We start from the raw sequence: 27832 nt of genomic DNA, 5'->3' as shown, positions 1-27832 counted from the left end.
AGGACAACTACATGGACCAAGGGATCCTGAGCAGCAGAGTGATCAGGTGCCACTCAGAAAACTTCTGACAGCTCACTTCACACATTGAAACATAGCCCGTCACCCCTCAGAGCCAGGGCCCTTTCCACAGAGGACACCTTGGTTCCAGCACACTGCCTGCTGCCCACGGTGACAGGCCCAGGTGCAGACTGGCTCCTTACCCTGCTGTGCTGAAGAGCACCTGGGCTTGGGCCCTTCCAACAGCCAGCTGACGGCTTCACAGTCACTGTGCTGCTCCTCTCTGTGGCTAGTACAGGGCCCCTCAAGGTCTGAGCCCAAAGCAGCGCTCACTCTGGAAGGCAGGTCAGTCTGAAAGTTGCTGGATATTAACCTGGTTCAAGAACCCCCCAAACCCTGGAAGATACAGGTGACCCAACCAGTACCTGAGACCACATCCCTTATACACTGTTCTCTACTAACTGGCCTTTACGATAACCCTCATTGTGACAAGAAGCGCCATTACAGCAGGGGGCACTCAATGCTCAAGCCAGGCGTGCCCAGGCCTCCTGTGTGCAATGGGGGCAACAGGAGAAGGAAGACTTATACGGATGGGGACATTTCCTGAGGCTGGGCCTCCTGGAGCCCCACCCGCCCTGACTGAACAGCAGCCCTGGAAACTCTACTGTGTGTCTCCTGGCACCTGATTCAAAGAGCAGCCCAGGCCTGGGAGGGCTCAGGCACTGGCGGCCACAGCAGCTGTCTCTCCTCTCAAAACTGTTGTTCTGAGACTGCACTCTCCCAGGGCATGTAAACTAAGATTAGAAGCGAAAACAAGTCTCAGAGGAATCACAAGTCCCAACATGAGTGACATATGGTCTCAAGAACATCCTGAAAGCATATGCAGGATTGAACGTAAATGCATTAATGTATGCTGTTTCTCTGGAGAGATTCTACAGATTTCACCAGTTTATCAAAGGGGTCCATAGCTCAAAGAAAGATATAAAACAGGGAGTTCCCGTTGTGGCGCAGTGGAAACGAATCCGACTAGTATCCATAAGGATTCAGGTCTAATACGCAGCCTTGCTCAGTGGGTCCAGGATCCGGTGTTGCCGCGAGCTGTGGTGTAGGTTGCATACAGGTTTGGATCTGGAGTTGCTGTGGCTGTGGCATAGGCTGGCAGCTGCAGCTCCGATTAGACCCATAGCCTGGGAACCTCCATATGCTGCGGGTGCAGCCCTAAAAAGCAAAAAATTGAAAGAAAAAAAAAAAAGATATAAAACAAAGCAAAACCGTATCAGGCAGTTTTCACCCTGCCATCTACGGCTTTCACTTGTTCACTCATTTAAAACATGCCAAGTATTCAGTACCAGGCCCTGGAAGGACCCAGACAGAATGAGCAGCCATCTCGTGGAGCTACCCAGGCCCTCTGTCTCGTTTTACACCACTCATGTGTGCTTGGTGCACTGCACCTGAATCAGCCCCTCCCTGTCCACACACTCTGAGTTGCAAGCAGGTGGTCTCACCCTGACTTATGACACCCTGACACCCTGACTTATGACTCATTAGTTTTATTTTTGAAGACCTGTCTTTTCTTTAAAATTTCCATTGTCCTTCAGGCAGAAGTTAGTTCAAGAGGGCCATTTACTGATTAACATTTCTAAAAATAATAATAATAATAAAAAAAGGGAGTTCCCATCATGGTGCAGTGGTTAACGAATCTGACTAGGAACCATGAGGTTTCAGGTTCGATCCCTGGTCTTGCTTCAGTGGGTTAAGGATCCGGCGTTACCATGAGCTGTGATGTAGGTTGCAGATGTGGCTCGGATCCCGAGTTGCTGTGGCTCTGGTGTAGGCCAGCGGCTACAGCTCCAATTCGACCCCAGCCTGGGACACTCCATATGCTGCAGGACCGGCTCAAGAAATGGTAAAAAGGCAGGAAAAAAAATTTTTTTCTTATGAGAACACAGGGATTTTATTTTAGGATGAGTCAGGGGTTGAAGGCATCCTGTGATGCAAGAGAATATGGGCAATGGAAAGGAAGAAGTAAAATCATCTCCATTTGCAGACGACATGATCCTATAGATAGGAAGATTCCAGAAGAAAGTTATTAGAGCTAATCAAACACAACAGAAATTACAGGGTATAAGATCAACACACAATAGCAGCTGTGTTTCTCTATTCCAGTAAAGAGCAATTAAGAATGCAATTCCAGGAGTTCCCGTTGTGGCGCAGTGGTTAACGAATCCGACTAGGAACCATGAGGTTGCGGGTTCGGTCCCTGCCCTTGCTCAGTGGGTTAACGATCCGGCGTTGCTGTGAGCTGTGATGTAGGTTGCAGATGTGGCTTGGATCCTTCGTTGTTGTGGCTCTGGCGTAGGCCGATGGCTTCAGCTCTGATTAGACCCCTAGCCTGGGAACTTCCATGTGCCACAGGAGCGGCCCAAAGAAATAGCAAAAGCAAAAAAAAAAAAGAATGCAATTCCAGGAGTTCCCTTGTGGTACAGCAAGTTAAGGATCTGGCATTGCCATTTTTTCTTTCTTTCTTTTTTTTTTTTTTTTGTCTTTTTAGGGCTACACTTACAGCATATGGAAGTTCCCAGACTAGGGGTTGAATCAGAGCTACAGCTGCCAGTCTACACCATAGCCACAGGAACATCAGATCCTTAACCCACTGAGCAGGGCCAGGGATTGAATCTGTGTTCTCAGGGATACTAGTCGGATTCATTACTGCTGAGCCACAATGGGAACTCTGACATTGTCACTTCTGTGGCTTGGGTTTGACCCCTGGCCCAGGAATTTTTATATGCTGCAGGCACAGTCCGCCCCCCGCTCCTGCAAAGAATGGATAAACAAAGTGTGGTATATCCATAAAAAATAATTTTACTTGGCCATAAAAAGAATGAAGATACACATTACAACACAGATGAACCTTGAAGGATCATGCTAAGCTCAATCCAAAGGACAAATGCTGTGTGGTTCCATTTACATGAGGTGTCTTGAACAAGCAAATGTATCCAGGTAGAAAAGAAGACTAGAAGTCACCAGGGCCTCAGAGGGGCAGTGGGGAGTTCCTACTTAATGGTTAGTTTCTATTTGGGGTGATGAAAAAGTTTTAGAAATAGTGGTGATGGTTGCACAACACCGTGGATGCAATTAATGCCACTGAATTGTACACTTAAAATTTTCTTATACATGTTTCATCACAATTTAAAAAAAATGAATAACATGCCAAAAACCACTGAGTTGTACACTTTAAGTGGGTAAATTGCATGATATGTGATTTATATCTCAATAAAGCTATTGAAAGACAGACTGTGGGCTGAGTCCCAGCTCTGCCACATGCCAACTGTGAGGCTGTCAATAAATTACAGAAGAGTCAAGTTCTAAGTGAATAAAATGGGGCAGCTGTGAGGACTGACTAAAACACTGAAGCCCCTCACTGACGGTTCTTACACAACAGCCATTATTACCATATACAGAACCCTGAGGTCAGCATAGCAACAAGGCTAGGACAGGCCTTGTCTGAACCACACTAGGGCCAGGATTTCATGGTATTCTCACCCATTTACATATTAAGAAAGAGGAACAAAACCCCTTTAAGAGTAATTTCTAATTCACAACCCAATGAGAATATGATATGCTAGAAGAAAAAAATGTTACCTTAGGTACAGAATTCCTAATACTATATGCCATTAAGGACAAGTGACACAAGGTCAAACACAGAGGGTGAAGGAGGGGCCCAGGAGCCATGACCAGAGTCCTTAAGAGGGTGAGTGCTAATTTGTGGGCATCTCTGGCAAGCCTTGGTGAAAGAAAAGTGTTAATCCCCTCAGCTGAGCCCTTTGGTGACGTGGTAATGGCTCACTTCCCATGCTCTTGCCCTCTGCCCAACAGATCTAGCACTCCCACCAGTCTGCAGCGGCATGGAGTGCAGTCCTGTTCACACAAGCTCTTCCCTTTTTATTTATCCTTCAAAACGCCTTTCAAGGGTGACCCCTCCTGCGGGTAGCCTTCCCAGACCAGCACCTACCCACACTCCAGCTGATTCTGTGTTATCAGATCACTCACCACACTGCTGGTTTCTGCCTCTAATCTGGCACCAGGTGGTGAGCTCCTTGGTGGCAGGACCCTACACGGCACCACTCACAGGTTGGTTACACGAACAGATAAATAATGAAGAGATGTACATCAACTTGCAGAGCCAGGCTGCCTTTCAGACTCAGAGAATTTAAGAAATGTGCCCAAGATCACACCAGGAACAGCTGGGATCTGAATGCAGGCCAGTGATCTCCACTGTGTCAAAGGACACATCTGGAGCACATGGTGTTCGGTAATGACACCATCACTCCTGCACCATTCTCTTCTGCCAATCTACCTTTGGAAAGGTCGAAACCCCCCACAACCCTCCACCTGAGAATGTTCTCCTAAGATGTGACTTGTTTCCCAGGAGCCCTTCCAGCTCCACTCCACCAGGGCAGAGGAGAATTCTGCTGCGTGCCAGGAATGGGGACACCCTGCCCTAATTCACCTTGCACAAGCACTGAGGGTTCCCTTTCAAACCAAACCCCAAGAATCAATTCACTTCTGGAAAAAAGGTGAGCAAGAGAGCAGAGTGTCTAATCAAAGACTAACTTTATTTATCTATCTTTTGCTTTTTAGGGCTGCACCTGAAGCACATGGAGGTTCCCAGGCTAGGGGTCAAATCGGGGCTATAGCTGCCGGCCTGTGCCACAGCCACAGCAACGTGGGATATGAGCCTTGTCTGCAACCTACACCACAAATCACAGCAACTCCAGATCCTTAACCCACTGAGCAAGTTCAGGGATCGAACGTGCAACCTCATGGTTCCTAGTAGGATTCATTTCCACTACGCCACAACAGGAACTCCCAAAGACTGATTTTAAAATATCTCTTGAGGAGTTCCCATTGTGGCTCAGCAGTTAACAAATCCAACTGACAAGTGAGCTGTAGTGTAGGTTGCAGACAAGGCTCGGATCCTGCGTTGCTGTGGCTCTGGCGTAGGCCAGCAGCTACGGCTCCGATTAGACCCCTAGCCCGGGAACCTCCATATGCCATGGGAGTGGCCCTAAAAATGGCAAAAAGACAAAAATAATAAAATATCTCTTGAGGAGTTCCTGCCATGGTGCAGCAGAAACAAGTCTGACTAGGAACCATGAGGTTGTGGGTTCCACCCTTGGCCTCGCTCTGTGGGTTAAGGATCTGGCATTGCTGTGAGCTGTGGGTGTTGGTTGAGAACTCGGCTCGGATCTGGCATTGCTGTGGCTGTAGCATGGGCTGGCAGCTGTAGCTCCAATTAGACCCCTAGCCTGGGAACTTCCCTATGCTTCAGGTATGGCCCTGAAAAGCAAAATAAAAAATTAAAAATGCAAAAAAAAAAAAATTAAAAATGCAGGAATGTTCTTTCAAAAACCAAGATTCCTTGGGGGGGGGGCGGGATTCTGAACTGGGAGTTCCTGCTGTGGCTCAGTGGCAACGAATCTGACTAATATCCATGAGGACGCAGGTCTGATCCCTGGCTCCACTTGGTGGGTTAAGGATCCGGCTTGCCATGAGCTATAGTGTAGGTGGCAGATGTGGCTTGGATCCTATGTTGTTGTGACGAAGGCCAGCAGCTGTAGTTCCAATTTGACCCCTAGCCCAGGAACTAACATATGCCACGGGTGTGGGCCTAAAAGACCAAAAAAAAAAGTCTGAACTAATTCTGAAAATCAAGTTCACCTGGACCACCCGTCTCTGTAATACTGTCTCATGGGGAGTAATGAAGCCTCACTGATTATCAGCACATTTTGTCCTACTTATCTCTTTAATTTTAATACTTTTCCTGGTAACCTAATTGCAAGTGTCTCAAGAGAGTTGTTTTTAATAGGATCAGACAGGCACCAGTTTTAGAACATAGTTCACAGAAATACTTATGGCATAGCCAAAAGTCTCACTTAAACATATAAAATCAGAAATATCCTAAGTGGAATTTGGTAAAGGTATATTTCTTGGGTCCACCCACACCCTCTTGGCCAATCACCTAAAGCAGGCCTTTCATGAGGCTTGCATGGCTGGGCTGATGTCATGAGGAGGCTCAAGTGGGGAGACCTATCTCTAGGGCCGAGACTAGAAGAGCTGTGTAATGGCCAAGTATATGGGTTATCTCAAAATAGACTCGATTAACCACACTCCTGTCCCCCTAAGGCACCCACCTAGTACCTGCCCACAGGCGCTACGTGATCCCTTCTACAACCCCCTGTGCACACACGCCAAGGAATAAACAGGCAATGTGAGTTTCTAACACAGGTGGACAGGCAGGCATCCTAAGGGGAGTGAGGCTTTAAACCCTGGCTCAGGTAAACACCTACTTCTTGACTTCCTTTATGGGACTTGGAATTCTTTTTTTAAGGCCACACCCTCAGCATATAGAAGTTCCCGGCTAGGGGTGGGAATTTGGAGCTATAGCTGCCGGCCTATGTCACAGCCACAGCCAACACTGGATCTGAGCCACATCTGTGACCTATACCACAGCTCACAGCAACGCCAGATGGTTAACGCACCAAGCAAGGCCAGGAATCGAACCTGTGTCCTCATGGATACTTGTCAGATTCGTCCTCATGGATATTTGTCAGGTTCCAAGCCATGATGGGAACTCCAGGTCTGGAATTTGGACTGGGAGCCTGGACCCCAAGAGTCAGGGAGTCACACCAACTCACCCATGAAGAGACTACAGACTTGGAAATGCCCCCAAAGGCTGAAACTACTCAGCAAACTGGAAGGTATTTAGAGCCCAGAGCATCCCAAGTTACTCTGGGGTGCTCCGGTGGGCAGCCATGCAGGAGCAGGTCTGCGTGGGGATAAGAAAGCCAGATGGCCTCTATCTGCTAAGGGAGACTGCCCTGGTTCCTTTACTGTCCTTCCACTGGGAAGCGCCTCCCCAGACCTGGCTCCTGCCACAGGCCTCAACGCTCTTTCCTCTAAGCCAACACGAATAGGAGAAGCAATCAGAGGCTCTGAAACAAGCCTGCAGGTGTAGCTCACTTGGATATAACTCTTGGTCCCAAAAAACCCTGGGGATCCAGTGACAAAAAATTGGAGTTCCCATCGTGGCTCAGCGGAAACGAATCCAACTAGGAACCATGAGGTTGCAGGTTCGATCCCCGGCCTCACTCAGTGGGTTAAGGATCCAGCGCTGCCGTGAGCTGTGGTGTACGTCGCAGACACGGCTCGGATCTGGTACTGCTATGGCTGTGGCGTAGGCTGGCGGCTATAGCTCTGATTAGACCCCCTAGCCTGGGAACCTCCATATGCCACTGGTGCAGCCCTAAAAGGACAAAAGAAAAAAAAGAAAATTACAGCTAACTTTTCGTCTGAGGGCAGCCCTGTCACATCACCCTTCTGCTGGGCCCAGGCTGCCCCCACCTCTCTGTGCCCTGTCCTCAGGGTGAGCACAGAGGAGAGGTGATAACAAAACATCAGTCTCTCCAGCATAGAGGCTATGTGTGCTACTAAGGAAGAGCATACAACTGTCATCCTGTAATAATGATACCTGCATTGCATTGTGTGGTTCACAAAATATTTTCATAAGTTATCATGAATGAAAGAACTAGGAATTGTGACACCAATCCCATATTCTAACACAGTAATATTTAGGGCCCGCCTTGCTTTATGTATTTTATACATCAGCAAAAATAACAGAAGAAATATATGGGAGTATTCCTCTAAAAATATGAATTTTAAAAATCTATTTTTCAGGAGTTCCTGTTGTGGATCAGTGGCAATGAACCCAATGAGTATCCAGGAAGAAGCAGGTATCTTGATCCCTGGTCTCACTCAGTGGGTAACGGATCCGGCACTGCAGTGAGCTGTGGCTTAGATTCCACATTGCTGTGGCTATGGCATTGGCAGGTAGCTGCAGCTCCAATTCAACCTTCAACCCCTAGTCCGGGAACTTCCATATGCGGCAGTTCAGCCCTAAAAAGAAAAAAAAAATCTATTCTATTTTTCAGATCTTCTGTCTCCAGGCCCACCATGGGGCTTGTGCTCATACAGGGTCACTGTGGGGCTTATCAGATGTCTTACCAAAACTTTACCTTCTGCAATTAATATCCCTTTCCTGGAAGTTCATCAACACTGGCTTCAGGACTTGTGTTTAGGCAAGCCACAGTGACATACTAAGCCCTGCGAGAGCCAACCCTCCCCTGACCCTGCTTCGTAAAAGGCAACTCCTGTTAGTTAGAAGAACATGACTTGGTGATTAAAATGTTCAAGTTCTATTTCATGCTATGTGATTTACAAAATCTCAAATAAGGTCTGAGACATTTAAAAATTATCCTTTGCCGGAGTTCCCGTTGTGGCACAGTGATTAACAAATCTGACTAGGAACCATAAGGTTGCCGGGTTCGATCCCTGGCCTTGCTCAGTGGGTTAAGGATCTGGCGTTGCCGTGAGCTATGGTGTAGCTCGCAGACGCGGCTTGGATCTGGTGTTGCTGTAGCTGTGGTGTAGGCTGGTGGCTACAGCTCTGATTTGACACCTAGCCTGGGAACCTCCACATGCCATGGAAACAGCCCTAGAAAAGGCAAAAAAAAAAATTATCCTTTGCCTAAGTGAAGAGGAATTTGATGACATTCATATTTCTCCTTAACTGATCAGAATGTTAAAAATATGGAAATGTACACATGGCCATGTGTCAATCTCTATGTTGATTTCCTCCCTTAGGTCATGGGTCTTTCTTAATCATTACTTTTCCTTATTGGAAAAAAAATCAACTACTCTGAGACTGAACCTGAGGGTCTGGGAGCAGAAAACAGCAGGGTGGCTGACTTGGGAGAAACAAGGGCTAGGGAAGGAGGAAGAACCGAGTGGGTCCTCAAAATCACCCAATTCTCCTATCGCCATGAATTTAACCTTAAATGAGTAGTCATGATTTTGCAGAAACAAAATTAAAATGAAAACGAAAACTGAGTGTCAAAGGACCCAAAAACCACCCTTAGTAGATTTTACCTCTAATGCCAAGGCGGTCTTGTCATATGCACAGGGCACTCTTTTCTGGATTGCTTTTGCAAAGACAGGTCCATTCTGCGTGGATGGCAGAGGGTTGACCGTCACCCCAGGAGTACTGGGAACGGCAGGCAGAGGAGCTGTGGTCTGAGGCTGAGCATACGCGTGAGCAGGTTCTGGGATTCCGTAACTGTTGGAATTCCTATTCCCATGCTTTCCAAGTGGTGAGGACCTCACGAGCTTTTCCACATAAGGGACAGGGATCATCCCGACCCGGCCCTCCTTGTTCCGGGCACTCCACCACTGTTCTTCTGGCTTCTCTATTATCACCAAGATCTCACCCTTTTTAAAGGGCAGGTCTTCGGCATCATTCCCAGGAAAATCATAGAGAGTCCGTACATACTCCAGATTTTCTTCCGCTGTGGGCAGGTTGGGTGCTGACACAGAGCCCACTGGTGGGCTTGGATACCTTCAGAGAAAAAGAAAAGTGCTCTAAGAGAAAAATCTTCCATGCCAGTGCTTGTCAGACTTTTAACAAACCACTTAACTCTGTAATGAACTATATTCCCCTCCACATCCTCAGAAATTAGCCAGGTTCTGCCACACTCTGATTTTCTGTAGTTTGTAATGCAGAAATTAGTATCCTGAAAATGCCTTTTAAAATCACGTCAGGGAGTTCCTGTCATGGCTCAGTGGTTAATGAACCTGACTAGTACCCATGAGGACGAGGGTTCAATCCCTGGTCTTGCTTCAGTGGGTTAAGGATCCAGTGTTGTGATGAGCTATGGCGCAGGCTGTCGGCTGCAGCTCCAATTGGACCCCTAGCCTGGGAACCTCCATATGCCACGGGTGTGGCCTTAAAAAGACAAAAATTAAAAATAAATTTTTTTAAAAATTTTAAAATAAAATCACATCAGGTGCATAGTATACCCTCCACCCTCACAATAACACTGTTTTATAGGAACCTTTTGTATACACATACAAACACCTGGTCCAAATTTACTTTTTTTTTTTTAGAATTTACTTTTTTTTTTTTGGTCTTTTTGCTATTTCTTGGGCCGCTCCTGCGGCATATGGAGGTTCCCAGGCTAGGGGGTCTAATCAGAGCTGTGGCCACCAGCCTACGCTAGAGCCACAGCAACGCGGGATCCGAGCCGCGTCTGCAACCTACACCACAGCTCACGGCAACGCCGGATCGTTAACCCACTGAGCAAGGGCAGGGACCGAACCCACAACCTCATGGTTCCTAGTCAGATTCGTTAACCACTGCGCCACGACAAGAACTCCAGAATTTACTTTTAAATTTGCAGTGAGTTCAGCTGCCACCTTCCGTAGGCCGCTGTCACAACTACCACATTCTTCCTCCTAGTCCTAATCTATGGTGTGCATCCTGCACACTTCCCTGAACACTCAGAGAGAAGATGACGAAGGCCTCCGTGACACTCAAAATACAAAGACCAGAAAAGGGAGTATATATCTGCATTATAATTAAAAAAAAAAAATAATCCATATTGCGTCTTGTACAGGAATCATCAGCTGAGCCTCAAAATGAAAACAGGTTTTCAATGAAAAGCTCTTAGGTGAGAGGTCTTCCCAAGCACCACAATCCTTGCTGAAATCCACTGTGAGTTACCCCTGCCGATGTGGAACGAATGCCCAGCATCAGTTACAAAAGCAACACCCCAACACCTAAAAAATATTCTGAAAAGCTACGAATACATAAAGTCCCCCCCCTCTTTTTTTTCAGGGCCTGCACCCGAGGCATATGGAGGTTCCCAAGCTAGGGGTCCAATTGGATCTACAGCTGCTGGCCTACACCACAGCCACAGCAACATCAGATATGAGCCGTGTCTGCCACCCACACCACAGCTCACAGCAACACCAGATCCTCAGCCCACTGAGCAAGGCCAGGAATTGAACTCACAACCTCATAGTTCCTAGTCAGATTCTTTTCCGCTGTGCCAAGACGAGAACTGCTAAGTCTTTTTTTTCCCCTGCTTTGGCTGCCCCACAGCATATGGAGATCAATCCTGCATCCCAGTGCTCTCAAGACACTGCTGAACCCGTTGCGTCACAGGAACTCCAAATAGCGAAGTTTTGGAGAAAACTATTTTGCCATCAGCATCCCCAACCAAAACTTCTTTGGAGCACAAAATCTGCATTAGAGTAACAACCCTAGGCTTCACCTCTTTGGGGGGCAATGCCTGCAGCAGAACCTCATCAGAGCCCAGTTCTAGAACAGCCTGGAAGAGAATGCTGGGGTAGGTCATTTGCCCGATTAACCACTGACCACAGTGGTTTATATTCCATCAGATCATATCCATTCTCTTTCTTTCCTCCACACAGTAAATGACCTAAAAAGTTACTCTCTCTATATAAAAATATATATATATTTATTGTCTTTTTAGGGTTCCACCCATGGCATATGGAGGTTCCCTGGCTAGGGGTCAAATTGGAGCTGCAGCTGCCAGCCTATACCACAGCCACAGGAACGCCAGATCCGAGCTACATCTGCAACCTACATCACAGCTCACAGCAAGCCGGATCCTTAACTCACCCAAGACCAGGGAATCGAACCTGCATCCTCAAGGATGCTAGTCAGATTCATTTCCGCTGCACCAGGATGGGAACTCCAAAGTTACTTCGTATTAACGTTATCTCCTACCTTAAAGCATTTTATTAAAGAAAAAAAAGTTTCCTTTTTAAAAAGTGTCACCATGTTAAAACATTCAGCAAAACAAAATACAAAACAAAAGAGATAACAGTTCCTCCAGTTCTCCTTCCCTCTTGTCCAGCCACTTTCTAGCTTCCTGTACCTGGGGCAGTTTTTCTGTTTTCCCAAGTCACTGTTCTTGCTTCACTGTGTGAGCCTGCCTCAAATGCAGCATCCCTGTGTTTCTGGGCGGTTTTCTTCCTCCCTATTATTTAATCATCACTGTCAAGCACTCTTTTGAGCACGTTTCCCCTGTACTTTATTTTTGTAAACCTGAGATTCCCAGATTAAAGAACAGGAATTTTTTTTTTTTGTCTTTTTTTTTGGTCTTTTGTTGTTGTTGTTGCTATTTCTTGGGCCGCTCCCGTGGCATATGGAGGTTCCCAGGCTAGGGGTTGAATCGGAGCTGTAGCCACCGGCCTACGCCAGAGCCACAGCAACGCGGGATCCGAGCCTCCGAGCCGCGTCTGCAACCTACACCACAGCTCACGGCAACGCCGGATCATTAACCCACTGAGCAAGGGCAGGGACTGAACCCGCCACCTCATGGTTCCTAGTCAGATTCGTTAACCACTGCGCCAGGACGGGAACTCCAAGAACAGGAATGTTTTCACTGCCCTTGGGACATATTGCCATACTACCCTCTCGAAAAGGCATCTTTGTAATTTGGCAAAATGTACATCTTTTTAGTGTAAATGACTAGCTGCACAATAGTCAGAATACCTTGGTGATGAGGAGCTTGATTTAAAACCTGAAAGACCTTAGCTATTAACCACCTGACAACTAAGACGAAACTGCCCAATGTCAGCACATCTAGTAGAGATGGGAGCAGCAGCGGTTTAAAAAAAAAAAAAAAAAAAAGAGCTGACACTTATGCCTACATCAGCCAGGCTCCATCAGTTAAATTGCTGACTTGTCCCAGCTGTCCTGGGAGGTAAAATGCTTTCCACTCCCCAGATGTAAAGCCAAGCAGGACTCTAGTTTGCACCCAGGCAGTCTGGCTCTAGAGTCCTCTCCTAGCCTCTCAGCAGATCAGCCTAGGGGATAATCCCTGAGTCTTGTGGGTATATGAGAATTAACACCATGTGTGAACCATTCACCATAGTTAGCACCCCTTCCCCATACCCTAGAAAGTGTACCCATGTTCCCACTTCAAGGGCTGCAAAGATTCTGTGAAAAATTTGGGTCACATTACACAAATCTCAGATAATGTACTAAGAGCACAACAGGTTCCTTCTCAGACTCTGGCAAGGGTTATTTTACTGTTTATATAACTAAAAGTTAAAAGCAGTTAGTTCTACAACACAGATCATGAAACACTAGTACCACTTCAGTGGGGATTAACACTAATGAAATCTATTTACCCAGGTATCCACTGGCTTATTTGTACTAAGAACTTGGGGGACAAACAATGAATTAAAACCAAATTCCTTCTCTCAAAAGACAACTTAGTTGTGACAGAGCTTGTCAGGCAAAGGACAGCAAAGTGTGAATCATGTCATGACAGGAACACTCAGGAAGGGGTGAGTTTGCTCAGGGTTAGGATGGGCAAGGGGGTGATGCACAAAAAGCCAGACTAGCCCCCTTTAAAGCTGAACGAGTTTTTGGAAGACTGGTTTTCATGTTCTGGTTCTATCTACATCAGTAAAGACTAGAGGCCTAGGAAGCTGTGTGTGCTAGGGTGCTAGTCACAAGCCCCGATCCAGGAATAAACTTCAGAATGCCCGAGAAAAAATGAATTATCCCAGTTTTCTTCGGGCAGTGGAGTCTAATCAAAAGGTTAAGTATGTCTGACCTGGCGTCATCCTGCTCTCATCTCTGCAGGAACTAACATGTAATTTGATGAATACATGATTCTGAGACAATGGGGAGTGGAGAGCTTTGCATTTACATCAGAGGCATGGCTTAGACCCCAATCTGGATATTTAGACCTCAACTCTCTTAATAACAAACCCAATCAGATTGTTGACACCCCCCAACTTCCCTGTTGAAAGTAATCATCTCCTTCACCCCACCTTTCCATCAGAAGCACCACTCAAAAGTCCCTGAAGCCACACCTCTCCCCTGACCTGCAGGCAAGTGCCCAGTGAAGGTGGTCACTTTCCACTTAACATTCCCAGCACACTGATCTTAGCCTAGCTTCTCCAGTAACAGACCTTAACTAACCTCACACTCTAGACTCTCCCTACCCAGCCCCACACCAGAGCAGTTGTTTTTTTTGTTTGTTTTGTTTTTTTGTTTTTTTTTTTGCCTTTTCTAGGGCCTCTCCTGCAGCACATGGATGTTCCCAGGCTAGGGGTCTAATCAGAGCTGTAGCCACCGGCCTATGCCACAGCCACAGCAACGCCGGATCCTTAACCCACTGAGCAAGGCCAGGGATGGAACCCACAACTTCATGGTTCCTAGTCAGATTCATTAACCACTGAGCCACGATGGGAATTCCTAGAGCAGTTTCTATCAAGTGAAAACGACCATTACAATTCTTTTCTTAAAAAAGTGTATGAGTTTCTGCTGTGGCACAACAGGATTGGCAGTGTCTCTGCAGCACCAGGATGCAGGTTTGATCCCCAGCCCAGCTCAGTGGGTTAAAAGGATCCAGTGTTGCCATAGATGAAGCATAGGTCCCTGGCCCTGGAACTCCATATGCAATGGGGCACCACAAAAAACCAAAACAAAACCTGTAGAGGGCACCCACTCAGAGAGCAAAGGCGGCCCTTTACCCATCTATTATCCTCCTTCTTTGCCAGAGGGCCGCCTATCACCCACATCAAGCACACCTGTGCCTCTCCCAACAGGCATTGCCACCACTCATAAACTTGTTCTCATCCTTCAAGAATCAGTTCAAAGAGCACCTTCTCTTTCAAGCCCTGCCTGACCCTTTGGTTATCATCCCTGCTTTTAAACCCCTATGCTATTCTGTTTTAACTAGTTCAATATACCGAGCTCCTCAAGGGCTAGGACCATGGTTTACTCGCATTATATGACTTGGGTCTAGTCTTGGGCTTTGGAATGGAGTAGACCTCAACATATTCAAGTTCCTGCTAAAACTAAAATGCCAAAGACACAGGGAAGCTCTCCCCATTCCTGTTTCTATCCTTGTGCTTTCTTCTGAAAACACAAAAGCTTCAGTAAATTCCCTAAATCCCGCTTACGCAGACAAGGAAAACTTGTGTGCCACCTGACTTGCTGTCCAAGTCTCTTTACCTCACCATCGCTCAACTCACACTCTTAGCCATCCTTCCAGACTAGCTGCCACACGCCTGGTGGCCCCACCTTACTTGTTATGACTCTAGGATAATCTGAACTCCCACTAATAAGCACTGCCTCCTTTTACTTACCAGAAAGAACCAATATTTTAGCTGAAGGAACCTTAGAAATAATCATGTCCAACTGTTCAGATCAAGAGGAAAAAAAAATTTTTTTTTTGTCTTTTTGTCATTTCTTGGGCCACTCCGGTGGCATGTGGAGGCTAGGGGTCGAATCAGAGCTTTGGCTGCCGGCCTACGCCAGAGCCACAGCAATTCAGGATCTGAGCCGAGTCTGTAACCTACACCACAGCCCATGGCAAGGCGGGATCCTTAACCCACTGAACAAGGCCAAGGATCGAACCTGCAACCTCATGGTTCCTAGTCGGATTCGTTAATCACTGAGCCAGGACAGGAACTCCGAAAATTCTTTCCTAAATACAAAATTCTCTGAATTGGAGTCTTAAACAAGAGAAAAGTCACAAGTCAAATGGCTACCAGTACTTTACATGCCATGGGAACACAATTCTCAACTGGGCCAGCTTCCACTCCTATCTAAATTGAACTCAGGTGATTTAAATTGCTGAAGAAGAAACTCAGAAGATTTATCCACAGTGCTGAATGCTATGCTAATCAATTATCCTTCTCCCTACTCCTAATTATAAAAGACCAAACCCAAGTTTCCTTAAATATTTAGACAGGGGTGATGGGAAGAGGCATGGCCATGCTGCTGGTGGAACCTCTGGTCCCTGCTTCACAGGAGTGAGGAGACTCTTCTGGACTGGGTGCCCACATTAGGGTCTTCCCATAGCTACTCGACCGTATCAGATGGCATGGACTTTACAAAAGTCTCAGTAACCAGGAACCACCTCAAGAGCATGACAGGGACAGTTGACTCAACCTTAGTTCCATATTCTCAGTACCAGCAACGTGTAATGTCTGCTGAATAAAAAGCAAGCTTTTCCAAGAAATAGCAACAACAACAACAACAAAGACAAAAGACAAAAAAAAAAAAAAAAAAGCAAGCTTTTCTCCAAGGGTTAATTTGCCTTGGTTTCCCAATTTTTATTTCTCATGATTTTTCTCCTCATATAGCTACCTGAAATATCCTGCTGTTAAACCGGGAAGAGCCTCTATTAAAACAAAAACAAAAAAACAGTAATGCTTATCTGACTACTAACTACAACTTAATAAACAATCTTTAAAATGTGTGTGTGTGTTTTTTTTTTTTTTGGCCATACCCACAGCATGTGGAAGTGCCCTGGCCAGGGACTGAACCCAAGCCACAGCAGTGACCTGGGCAGTACAACATTGGATTCTTAACCTGCTGCACAGGGAACTCGCTCAAACAGTTTTTTATATAAAAATTACACCCATGTGAAGAGAATCCTTTACAGTCCATTCAAAAATCAAACGCCACTGACATATCTTTAGGGTTAAATTTAAAATCTAAGATGGGGGAGTTCCCATTGTGGCTCAGTGGTAAAGAACCCAACTAGTATCCATAAGGATATGAGTTCAATCTCTGGCCTCACTCAGTGGGTTAAGGATCTGGCGTTACCATGAGCTGTGGTGTATGTCCAACATACATAACTTGGCTTCGACCTGGTGTGGCTGTGGTGTAGGCCAGCAGCTACAGCTCCAATTCACCCCTGGCCTGGGAATTACCACATGCTGGGAGTGCAGCCCTAAAATCTAAGATAGGAATGAATACCACAAACTCAAAAGGCAAATTAATATAAATCTAGCAGACAAAGAGCTACAAATATACCAAATCATCTATCTCTTCCTTTCTCTTCCCTACCATCCCCCTCCCATCAGCAACTTATCTCCAACCTTAGCCTCATGTAAGATCTCTACTACCAACAACCTGGGTCATCAGTCATCAACATTTTGACCTGGACTGTGGAAGTGCCCCCAGTCAATCCCCTTGCTTCAAACTCCTTCCATGGCACCCCTGGCACTTTCAACAAAATCCAGTTTCCTTACTTGACCATCCTATCTCCAGACCCTCCTTCCAGACCTCTGCCTTTGAAAACTCCCCCTCCTTAGCCTAAGCTAGCTTCTCTACCCTATCGCAGTTTCATGCTTCCTCTGACCTGACCACACCACCTCAGCTAAGTCCCTTCTACTATACTCTCTCAGCCTAGGTTTATTTCCTTCAGAGCATTTACAAATCTTTTAAGTATTTTATCTATTTCTCTATTCTGTCTCCTCCACTAAAAGCTAAAGTTCATGATGCAGAAAGCATGCTTGTCACCCATCTTTCCCAGTACCTATCACTGGGATACAATTTTCTTATAATATTTAAATTAAAATATTCAAAGTTGGGGGGGGATACACAGAGGGTTTGGGAAGGAAATGCTATAAAATTTGGTTGTGATGATTGTTGCATACCTATAAATGTAATAAAATTCATTAAGAAAAAAAGAAATTTCAATGGACGTATATATTAATTTGGGAAGGAAATAAAATTTTCATTATTTTGCATTTTCACATTCAAAATAAATAAATAAATAATAAAACATTCAAAGTTCGAGTTCCCACCATGGTGCAGCGGAGATGGGTCTGACTAGTGACCATGAGGTTGTGGGTTCAATCCCTGGCCTCGCTGCGTGGGTTAAGGATCTGGCATTGCCATGAGCTGTGGTGTAGGTCGCAGACATGGCTCAGATCTGGTGTGGCTGTGGCTGTGGCTGGCAGCTACAGCTCCGATTTGGCCCCTAGCCTGGGAACCTCCATATGCTGCGGGAGCAGCCCAAGAAATGGCAAAAAGACAAAATAAAATAAAATATTCAAAGTTAATGGAGTTCTTGCAGTGGCACATGGGATCAGTAGCGTCTCTCCAGTACTGGGATGCAGGTTTGAGCCCCAGCCTGGCACAGTGGGTTAAGGATCTGATGTTGCTGCAGCTCCGGCTCAGAGCTGTTCCCTGGCCCAGGAGCTCCATGTGCCTCGGGGAGGCCAAAAAATAAATAAATAAATAAAATTTAATTAAAAGGAACATTTAAATTAAAAACAAACTAGAACAAAACAAGCCCCAGTTCTTAAATTCTGACGAAGTTATACGGTTGGGATCTTTCACTAAACAAAACAAACCCTAAAAAAGAACTATTAGATAAGTGGCATGAAACCCTGGCTCCAAAAGCTCAGTTGTTTTTTTTTTTTGTCTTTTGTCTTTTTTTGTTGTTGTTGTTGTTTTTGCTATTTCTTGGGCCGCTCCCTCGGCATATGGAGGTTCCCAGGCTAGGGGTTGAATCGGAGCTGTAGCCCACCGGCCTACGCCGGAGCCACACCAACACCAGATCCAAGCCGCGTCTGCAACCTACACCACAGCTCACAGCAACGCCAGATCGTTAACCCACTGAGCAAGGGCAGGGACCGAACCCGATACCTCATGGTTCCTAGTCAGATTCGTTAACCACTGCGCCACGACGGGAACTCCAGTTGTTTTTTTTTTCCTCTCTTTTCCTTTATATACATATATGTATACGTATATATGTATATCCTGTAGGTTCAGGGATTGAACCTGCATCACAGCAGTGACAAGGCCAGATCCTTAACCTGCTGAGCCCCAGGGAGCTCTTAAGAGTTCAGTTTTGATGCCTAAATAGTTAGACCACTTAACTTATCCTGTTTGGAGCGTGAAATGGCATCAAGGCTTGCCCAGCCTCTATTCTCTGTGGTAGGTAACATACCTAAGCAAATCTGTGAATTTCAGGCTGGGGAAAGGCAATCCAGATTTAGTCTAACAAAGTAAACCCAGTCAGGAGCTAATTTCAACCAGCATTATGATAGCCCTCAGATATACAAGGGAAAAGAAAAACTAAATTACAGCATAATGCCCAGGGCAGAGAGCACAGAGAAGAAACAAGCAATGCTGGGGGAAGGGAGTCAGGGAAAGGTCCTGGAACTGCAAGGAGGATTTCAGGGGGCGAGGAGTAAAGAGAAGCACTCAGGGATGAGCCCCCAGCCTGAGTGCAGGTGAGAGCAGGTGTGTAGGGATGGCCTGCAGCGAAGGAGTGAGTGGCCTAGTGGGGCTGCACCAGAGGAAGATGAGAACAGGTAAGGACAGGCATCACACACAGAAAGTTACAACAAGATCTGGGGGTTGTTTCTGTGGGAAGTGCGAAGCCACTGGGGCACATTCATTTTTCTCGGTCTGGAAGGGGGTGGAGCCAGCCACTCATGCTTTTTATTTTTTTCAATTTTTTTATCTTTTGTCTTTTAGGGATGCATCCGAGGCATACAGAGGTTTCTAGGCTAGGGGTCCAATCGGAGGGACAGCTGCCAGCCTATGCCAGAGCCATAGCAACACCAGGTCCGAGCCGTGTCTGCGACCTACACCACAGCTCATGGCAACACTGGATCCTTAACCCACTGAGTGAGGCCAGAGATCGAACCTGCATCCTCATGGATATTAGTCAGGTTAACCACTGAGCCATGACAAGAACTCCCCACTCATGCTTTTTAAAGCAGCTGTATTATGGTGTCTGTCACCTCAAGCACAATGCCTCGCACACAGCAGGGCTTAATAAATGACTAAAATTAATGATACAATCCACCTTCACAAAGTAGGAAAGTAATTTACTTAAATGTATTTATTTAATGGCTGCACTCAAGGCATATGAACTGCCTGGGGCAGGGACTGAAACTGAGCCACAGCTGTGACCTAAGCCATAGCTTCGGTAATGCTGGATCTTTAAACCCACTGTGCCACAGTGGGAACTCCTACTTAAACGTATTTAAAAATCTCCTTAGGAGTTCCCGTCGTGGCGCAGTGGTTAACAAATCCGACTAGGAACCATGAGGTTTCGGGTTCGGTCCCTGCCCCTGCTCAGTGGGTTAACAATCCGGCGTTGCCGTGAGCTGTGGTGTAGGTTGCAGACGTGGCTCAGATCCTGCGTTGCTGTGGCTCTGGCGTAGGCCAGTGGCTATAGCTCTGATTCGACCCCTAGCCTGGGAACCTCCATATGCCGAGGGAGCGGCCAAAAGAAATAGCAAAGAGACAAAAAAAAAAAAAAAAATCTCCTTACAGTGAGTTCTAAGATGATCTCCAACCCTGATCCTGGAATTACACTGGGCTAAAAGTTGACTCCAGAGTCAACTGGAGACCTGGAGGTTTCACCAATGAGACTCTTGGTGTCTATCTAGGTCTTTGTTATACAGTATCTGATTTATAATCACTTTCTCCCAGTTTTTAAAGCCCATTTAGTTCAGCAGTTAATCTTACAGTCATTATATCATCAAGGCCTTGTTTCTTCTCTATCTCCATCCCACAGAAACAACACTTAAGGCATTCAGTGTGTACTCATTAATTAATTATAACAGCTTTTAATGTTTAAAGCTCAGAGTAATATCTTGTCAGCAAGTCTATAAAGTCAGAAAGAGCTCATCATTAAAAATCTATTAGCGCTTTTTTTTTTTTTCCTCTCTAGCTTTTTAGGGCCACACCCATGGCATATGGAAAATACTGGGCTAGAGGTTGAATTGGAGCTTCAGCTGCCAACCTATGCCACAGAAAAGCGGGATCTGAGCCTTGTCTTCGACCTACACCACAGTTCACGGTAACACCAGATCCCCCACCCACTGAGCAAGGATGAACCCACATCCTCATGGATACTAGTCAGATCTGTGACCTGTGTGCTGCATCGGAAAGTCCCTTGTCCTTGTCAAATAAATATTTAAGAAACAAACCAGGCAATGAAATACTTTTTACTTTTAAAATTCTAGCAATTTCTTTAGTCCAAATTTGGCATAACTTAAAAGAAACTTCTAACAAAACACTAAGGCAAGCAATCATATAAAAAGAGGATATCTGATGCTCAGTGTTACTCTGGGTTAAGTTTAAAATAGATACTTAATCATTAAACCTAATACAAAAAGTACACCTGGGAGTTCTCTTACGGCACGGTCTGGCAATGTCACTGCAGCTGCTCTGCTTACTGCTGTGGCTCTGGTTCAATCCCTGGCCCAGGGAACTTACATATGCCACAGAAGAGGCAAAAAAAAAAAAGTACAACTGAAATTCAACTAGGAGATAATTAAGGTGAGTGTCATTCAAAAATTTCCCTTAGTAATATTCTAGCCTTATTCCTCCTTGGAGATTTAACCAAATGTATTTCTAGTTTATTAATGGTCCAACTTGGGGAAAAGCTGTTAATTAAAAAAAAAAAAAAGTCCTCGTTGAAGCCAATGCACCCTCTTTCAAAATCTTTAACTAACGTATTATAAAATAGGTGCCAGGCTTATTTCAAATTAGCATCAGGATACAGTTCTGATATTTCAGTTAATATTTCAGTTAAAGATACTGTTTCTAAATGGTAAATCATTTTCATCTGTCGTGTGGTGTTCCAAAGGCTACAGTCCAGGAGTTCCTCACCTGGAGTTCAGAGACGAAAACCTTGAAAGGTGTGCAACTTGTGTGTGTGCGTGCGCGGGCGCGCGCTTGGGGGGGGGGGCGGGGTGGCGCCAAGTCTATCTTCAGTCTGTGTCCCAAAAAAGGTTTCAGAAACAACAAAATCCTGCTTTACCATGAAACTTAGACGACGCAAAAAGCGCCCATTTTTAACGATGCACCCACAGTTCATTACATTTCAAATGCACCCCCTTATCCGCAGCGACCCAGACCCTGACACTACCTTCCGCTCGGAATGCCTTATGGAGAACAACGCGGTTCAGAAGGCGGGGATCTGGGCCCACCCACACCACGCCCCGCCCGCGTACCTGGGCGCTGGCTCGATGAGGGTGGTGGTGTCCAGGTAGTGGATCTTGTAGAACTCCAGCAGGGCCGGCAGGTGGTCGAACTCCTGGTCCCCGATCTTGAAGCGGCGGTTGGGCAGCGAGTTGATGATGTAGTGGGACACCCGCGAGTTCTCGGATACCGACAGCACGTAGTCGCCGGGGCAGGTGGACGAATCGCGGACCAGAAACATTCCGTGGCGCTGGCCCTGGAGCCGGGTCTGCGCCTCCTGGCGAGACACGGGCCCCATATACCAGGCCGAGCGGTCTGAGGAGTCGAACCTGGCGGAGGACATGGTGCGGCGGCCGGGCGGCTGTTCTGCCTGCGCTGGACGTTCCGCCCGAGTCGGCGGCGGCCGGGCCTCTGGCTCCCCGCTCCTACGGGGCCGAGCGCGGGCCTTCCTCCCGGCCGCGGGCCCGCAGCATCCTCCGCGCCGCCCGCCTGCCCCGCGGCCGCCTCACCGACGGAGCGGCTTGGAGGCGCGGGCCCAGCCCGGGTCGCGGCGGCGAAGCCGAAGGCAGAGGAGGCCTCCTGGGGAGCCTCCAGTCACTCCTGACCCGGCGCGCACCGGCCTCTGCCCCCGAAGCTCCGCACCTAACCCGCGGCAACGCCAAGTACAGGACCCTCAGAAGCGCAGCGCCGCGCCGCCGGGGCCACTTCACCCAGCCCGCTCCCAAGAGCCACAGCAACAAAATGGCGGACGCGAGAGAAGCGGCCGGCCACCTCCCCCTCCGATCTGCGCTCCCGGTCTGCGCACGCGCAGGGCCGACCCCCGGCGGTCGCCGGGGCCCTCCCCGTGACGTCAGGCGGAGCGGCCAATCGGGAGCGCAGGCATGCGGGCGGGGCGCGCGGCGCCCGTGCGCGTTCCCGCGCGCCGGGCACTCTTCTTGGACAGCCTGGGGAGCTGCCGGGAAGCGGCTGGGGCGGCGCACGAGCGGGGTCTCTGAGACCCGCTCTGGGAACAAAGCGAAGCGGGCGGGCTTCTGCTGAGTGGAGGGGTCGTGGAGCCGCCGCCCCTCGGGCTGCAGCCACATGCCCTGGATGGGGTTCGGTCCACCGCCTTCCCCGCGGGGCTAGCGCAGCGCCGACCTCGCGGGTGGAATGAATGGCTGCGGGGAGCATTCCCCGGGCTGGAAGGAGGGGAAGGCGTGTCCGAACCTGTGCCTAGAGCCCTGTGCTCCGGCCCACGGGGCCGTTCGCGCCGGGGTGAACCCATCCCACGCCGTAGGGGCTGGGTGGTGTCCGCTCCCGGGTGAACTCGGGCAGCGCCTTGGTCCGCTGCCTTCGTGACTCAGCAGGTTTTCAGCTCCACGGTGCTCTCCTGTGTGCTCGGCTTGGACTGAATCGCTCCATGTCAAACATTTATAAATATATATGGAAATATATATATTTCCATTTCTAGTATATTTATTTTCTTCCAGTTTTATTGAGCTATAATCGGCACACAGCACGTACAAGTTTAAGATGCAAAGAATAATGTTTTGACTTGCATACTGAAATGATTGTCACAGTAAGTTTATTGAACGTACATATAGGTGCAAAATTAAAGAAATAGAAAAAAAATTAGTGGAGTTCCTGCAGTTGCGCAGTGGGTTAAAGAATCCTACTGCAGCGGCTTGGATCTCTGCAGTGGTGCGGGTTCCAGCCCCAGCTGGGGCAATGAGTTAAAGGCAATGAGTTACATACAACACTGTATTAGTTCCTGGTACACAACATAGTTATTTATCGTTTCTCTGATTTCAGAATGATCACTGTCGTACCATCATGCCATAATTATTATTATTATTGTTATTGCTTTTTAGGGCTGCACACGCAGCATATAGAGGTTCCCAGGCTAGGGGTTGAATAGGAGCTACAGTTGCCAGCCTATGCCACAGCCACAGCAACACAGGATCCGAGCCATGTCTGCTACCTACACCACAGCTCTCTGCCAGAGACCAGGGATCAAACCCACAACCTCAGTGGTTACTAGTTGGGTTCGTTTCCACTGTGCCACAACAAGAACTCCAAGCCTCATATATTGGGGGTTTTTTTTTTGTCTTTTTTTTTTGCTATTTCTTTGGGCCACTCCCGCGGCATATGGAGGTTCCCAGGCTAGGGGTCGAATCAGAGCTGTAGCCACCGGCCTACACCACAGCTCACAGCAACGCGGGATCCGAGCCGCGTCTGCAACCTACACCACAGCTCACGGCAACGCCGGATTGTTAACCCACTGAGCAAGGGCAGGGACCGAACCCGCAACCTCATGGTTCCTAGTCGGATTCTTTAACCACTGCGCCACGACGGGAACTCTGCCTTATATATTGTTAAACAAGCTAATAACACATTAAAGTGCTTGGAGTAGTCCCCTGCACATATTAAGCAGAATAACATGTTTTCTTATTCTTTTTTTTTTTTTTTTTTTTTTTTGCCGCACCTGCTATATGCAGAAGTTCCTGGGTAGGAGATTGAACCTCCACCACAATGCCAGATCTTTAACCCACTAGGCCACCAGGGAGCCTATGCAAGTTTTTGGTTATTATTACTTAGCCTCTCCCTAGGCTTCTTCCATAAACCTAAAGGTGTGTGGATCTCTCAATAGGCAGGTGAGGGTGGGGAGAAAAGTCTCCATCTTATTTTCTAGCTACTTTTCACTGACAGATTTTACTTCATTGTCATCCACTCCTTTGCCTGAAACTGGCCTTTGGACATCATCACTTATGTCCACTGAACCCATCACATTCCTTGGTCTTCCTGGCCTATGTGTTTATACTGAAAAATCTCTGTCTGGAGTTCCCTGGTTGGCTCAGCAAGTTAAGCACCTGTTGTCACTGCGGTGGCTTGGGTTTAATCCCTGGCCTGGGAACTTTTGCAAGCCCTGGGTGTGGCCAAAGAAATTCTTTCTAGAGAGACTCCTGTTTGGTTTGGTTTGTTTTTAGCTTTTGGAACACTAACATAATTTCTTCCAAGTACATCTCTCTCTCTCTTTTTTTTTTTGGCAGCCCCATGTCATATGGAATTCTCAGGCTAGGGATCAGACAGAGCCACAGAGTGACCTACACTGCAGCTGCAATCCTTTTTTTTTTATTTTTTATTTTTTTATTTTTTGTCTTTTTAGCTATTTCTTGGGCCGCTCCCACGGCATATGGAGGTTCCCAGGTTAGGGGTCGAATCGGAGCTGTAGTCTCTGGCCTACGCCAGAGCCACAGCAACACAGGATCCGAGCCGCGTCTGCAACCTACACCACAGCTCACAGCAACGCCGGATTGTTAACCCACTGAGCAAGGGCAGGGACCGAACCCGCAACCTCATGGTTCCTAGTCGGATTCGTTAACCACTGCGCCACGACGGGAACTCCTGCAGCTGCAATCCTTTAACCCACTGTGCTAAGCCGGGGATTGAACCTGTGTTGATCCTATTGTACCACAGTGGGAACTCCCCAAGTATATTTTCCGTGTTTCTTTCTACAGCACTTGGTCTCCAGCCTCTAAGTGTAGAATCTCAGTCAGCTTCTCTACAGCTTCCTTTCGTAGGCTAATCATCATGAAGTCTTCAGAGGTCACTCCTCTATTGCTGAGTCCGAAATACGTTTATTCTAAAAGTAGAACAAAAACTAACCACACCCTATGACTACTATACAAACACTGTGGTCACAGCCTAAATTCTTATCACATTCTATTGTAATTGTTTATGACTGTATCTCCCTTCCTAATCCGAGCATCTTGGAGGCTGTGATAGCATGTGGGTTTTTTTTGTTGTTTTGTTTGTTTGTTTGTTTGTTTGTTTGCACCCATGGCAGGTGGAAGTTCCTGGGCCAGGGATTGAACCCCTGCCACAGAAGCGACAATGCTGGGGCCTTAACCAGCTGAGCCACCAGGGAACTCCTATAGTACTATTTTTTTCTTTTCTTTTTCTTTTTAGGGCCTCAGCTGTGTGCACATGGAAATCCCCAGGCTAGGGGTCGAATCAGAGCTGGCCTACATGGCAGTTTAGAGCAACACCAGATCCTTAACCCACTGAGTGAGGCCAGGGATCAAACCTGCATCCTCATGAATACTAGTCGGATTCCTAACCTGCTGAGCCACAATAGGAACTCTTGTAGTATCATTTTTATATTCCCAGTGCTTAGCGCATAATATATACTTAATAAATAGTTTGAATATAGGTGAATAGAGATGGGAAGAAGTCAGAGAAAACTGAAAACTTATTTTGTAAAAGGTACGGAGATTGCATAATTGTTTCCTGTTTTTAATAAATACAATTTTTTTTGGCCACGCCTATGAACATGTGGAAATTCCTGGGTCAGGGATTGAACCTAAGCCACTGAGATGACAATGCCAAGTCCTTAACCTACTGTGCCACAGGGGAAACCCCTGAATCATCTTATACTTAACTAAAGAACTTGTAGTTCCCTGATGGCATAGTGGTTAAGGATCCAGTGTTGTCACTGCTGTGACTCTGGTTACAGCTGTAGCAAGGATTTGATTCCCGGCCTGGGAACTTCTGAATGTTGCAGGCATGGCCAAAAAAAGATTTTTTTAATGTTCATATCCCTATTATAATTCTTCATGCCAAACTATTTAAAGTATCAGCTTACTGGAGTTCCTGTTGTGGCTCAGCAGTAATAAATCTGACTAGTATCCATTAGGATGGGGGTTCGATCCCTGGCCTCAGTGGGTTAAGTATTTGACGTTGTCATGAGCTGTGAAGTAGGTCACAGACACAGCTCAGATACTTTGTTGCTGTGGCTGTGGTCTAGGCCGGCAGCTGCAGTTCCAATTCAACCCCTAGACTGGAAACTTCCATATGTCGCAGGTGTGGCCCTAAAAAAGCAAAAATAATAAAAAATTTAAAAATAAAATATCGACTTAACTAATCACTCCTTTCATAGGCTGACATCTCTGAGTGAGGCTGGGTTGCTGTATCCAGAACCTCTACTGATCAGTACAGAAAACACTGGCCAACTTTATTCCAGTGTTTTATTTATTTATTTATTTACCTATCTATCTATCTATTTATTTATTTGCTTTTCAGGGCTAGGGGTCAAATTGAAGCTGCAGCTGCCAGCCTACACCATAGCTCATAGCAACACTGGATCCTTAACCCATTGAACAAGGCCAGGGATCAAACCCATATCCTCGGATACTAGTCCGGTTTGTAACCTGCTGGGCCACAACAGGAACTCCTCCAATGCAGTTTTAATTGCTCTGCCACTTCTTGTATAAAGTGTCCACTTTCTTGTCACTTGAGCTGAAAGGCAAATTTTCTTGTTTCTCTTGGATTTCAGAACATCCTGGAGTTCTTTTAGGGAAATTCTGAGCCTGGTGATCCTTCACTCAGGGGATATTGGTTGCCTCTCACATCATCTCAGAGAAGTCACTTTAGTGCAACCCTTTAGACCAGAGGTCACCAAATTTTCCTGTAAAGTCCAGATAGTAAATATTTTAGGGTTTGCAGGACAAGAGGGAAAAAGAAATATTATGTAAGTGCTTATCTAACAAGAGAAAACATTTTTCCTATAATTTTTTGGAAAATGAAAAAATGTTCCACTGTGGCTTAGTGGGTTATGAACCCAAATAGTATCCATGAAGATGCAGGTTCGATCCCAGGCATTGCTCTGTTGGTTAATGATCCAGCATTGCCGTGAGCTGTAGTATAGGTCACAGATGAGGCTGAGATCCCTAGTTGCTATAGCTGTGGTGTAGGCTGGCAGCTACAGCTCCAATTTGACCCCTAGCCTGGGAACTTCCATATGCCACGGGTGTGACCCTTAAAAAAAAAAAAGGTCAAAATATCATAGTAATGGAATATAACTGTCTTATAATCCAAGTATAGTAATAAGAATAATGGATTTCTCTGGTTTAGGATAATATTTTGCTTAATTTGCTTTCAAAATTAGTGTCCCTATCGTCAAATATTGACTGTCAATCCTGAGCTGTAATAAGACTTTATATATTTCATTTTTGAAAATGTTTCTCACCCAGATGGTACTGGTAATACCACTCTCAGTTCAGGAGCATGGTTTTGTTTTGTTTTGTTCTTAGCCATGCTTCTGGCATGCAGAAGTTCCTGGACCAGGGATCAAACCTGTGTCACAGCAGCAACCCAAGCCACAGCAGTGACAACACTGGATCCTTAACCCACTGAGCAACCAGGGAATTCCTAGCATGG

At 46.7% G+C, this 27832-nt stretch overlaps 1 protein-coding gene across 1 annotated transcript in view; it reads right to left on the bottom strand.

The window, feature by feature from the left end:
• The window catches only part of CRKL (CRK like proto-oncogene, adaptor protein), a 30305-nt gene extending 8325 nt beyond the window's left edge, over positions 1 to 21980 (bottom strand). The window contains exons 1-2 of the mRNA XM_047760350.1: positions 21667 to 21980; positions 8986 to 9451 (exon numbers count right to left, since the gene is read on the bottom strand). Coding sequence (XP_047616306.1) covers positions 8986 to 9451; positions 21667 to 21977 — 777 coding nt within the window. The 5' untranslated portion in view covers positions 21978 to 21980. The remainder of the gene's footprint in view (positions 1 to 8985; positions 9452 to 21666) is intronic.
• Between the last annotated feature and the right edge of the window lie 5852 nt (positions 21981 to 27832).

The sequence above is a fragment of the Phacochoerus africanus genome, chromosome 15 (genome assembly GCF_016906955.1).
Source record: "Phacochoerus africanus isolate WHEZ1 chromosome 15, ROS_Pafr_v1, whole genome shotgun sequence".
Taxonomy (NCBI): domain Eukaryota; kingdom Metazoa; phylum Chordata; class Mammalia; order Artiodactyla; family Suidae; genus Phacochoerus; species Phacochoerus africanus.
Note: the sequence above shows the minus strand (reverse complement) of the source record. Positions and strands in the feature narration are given on the sequence as shown.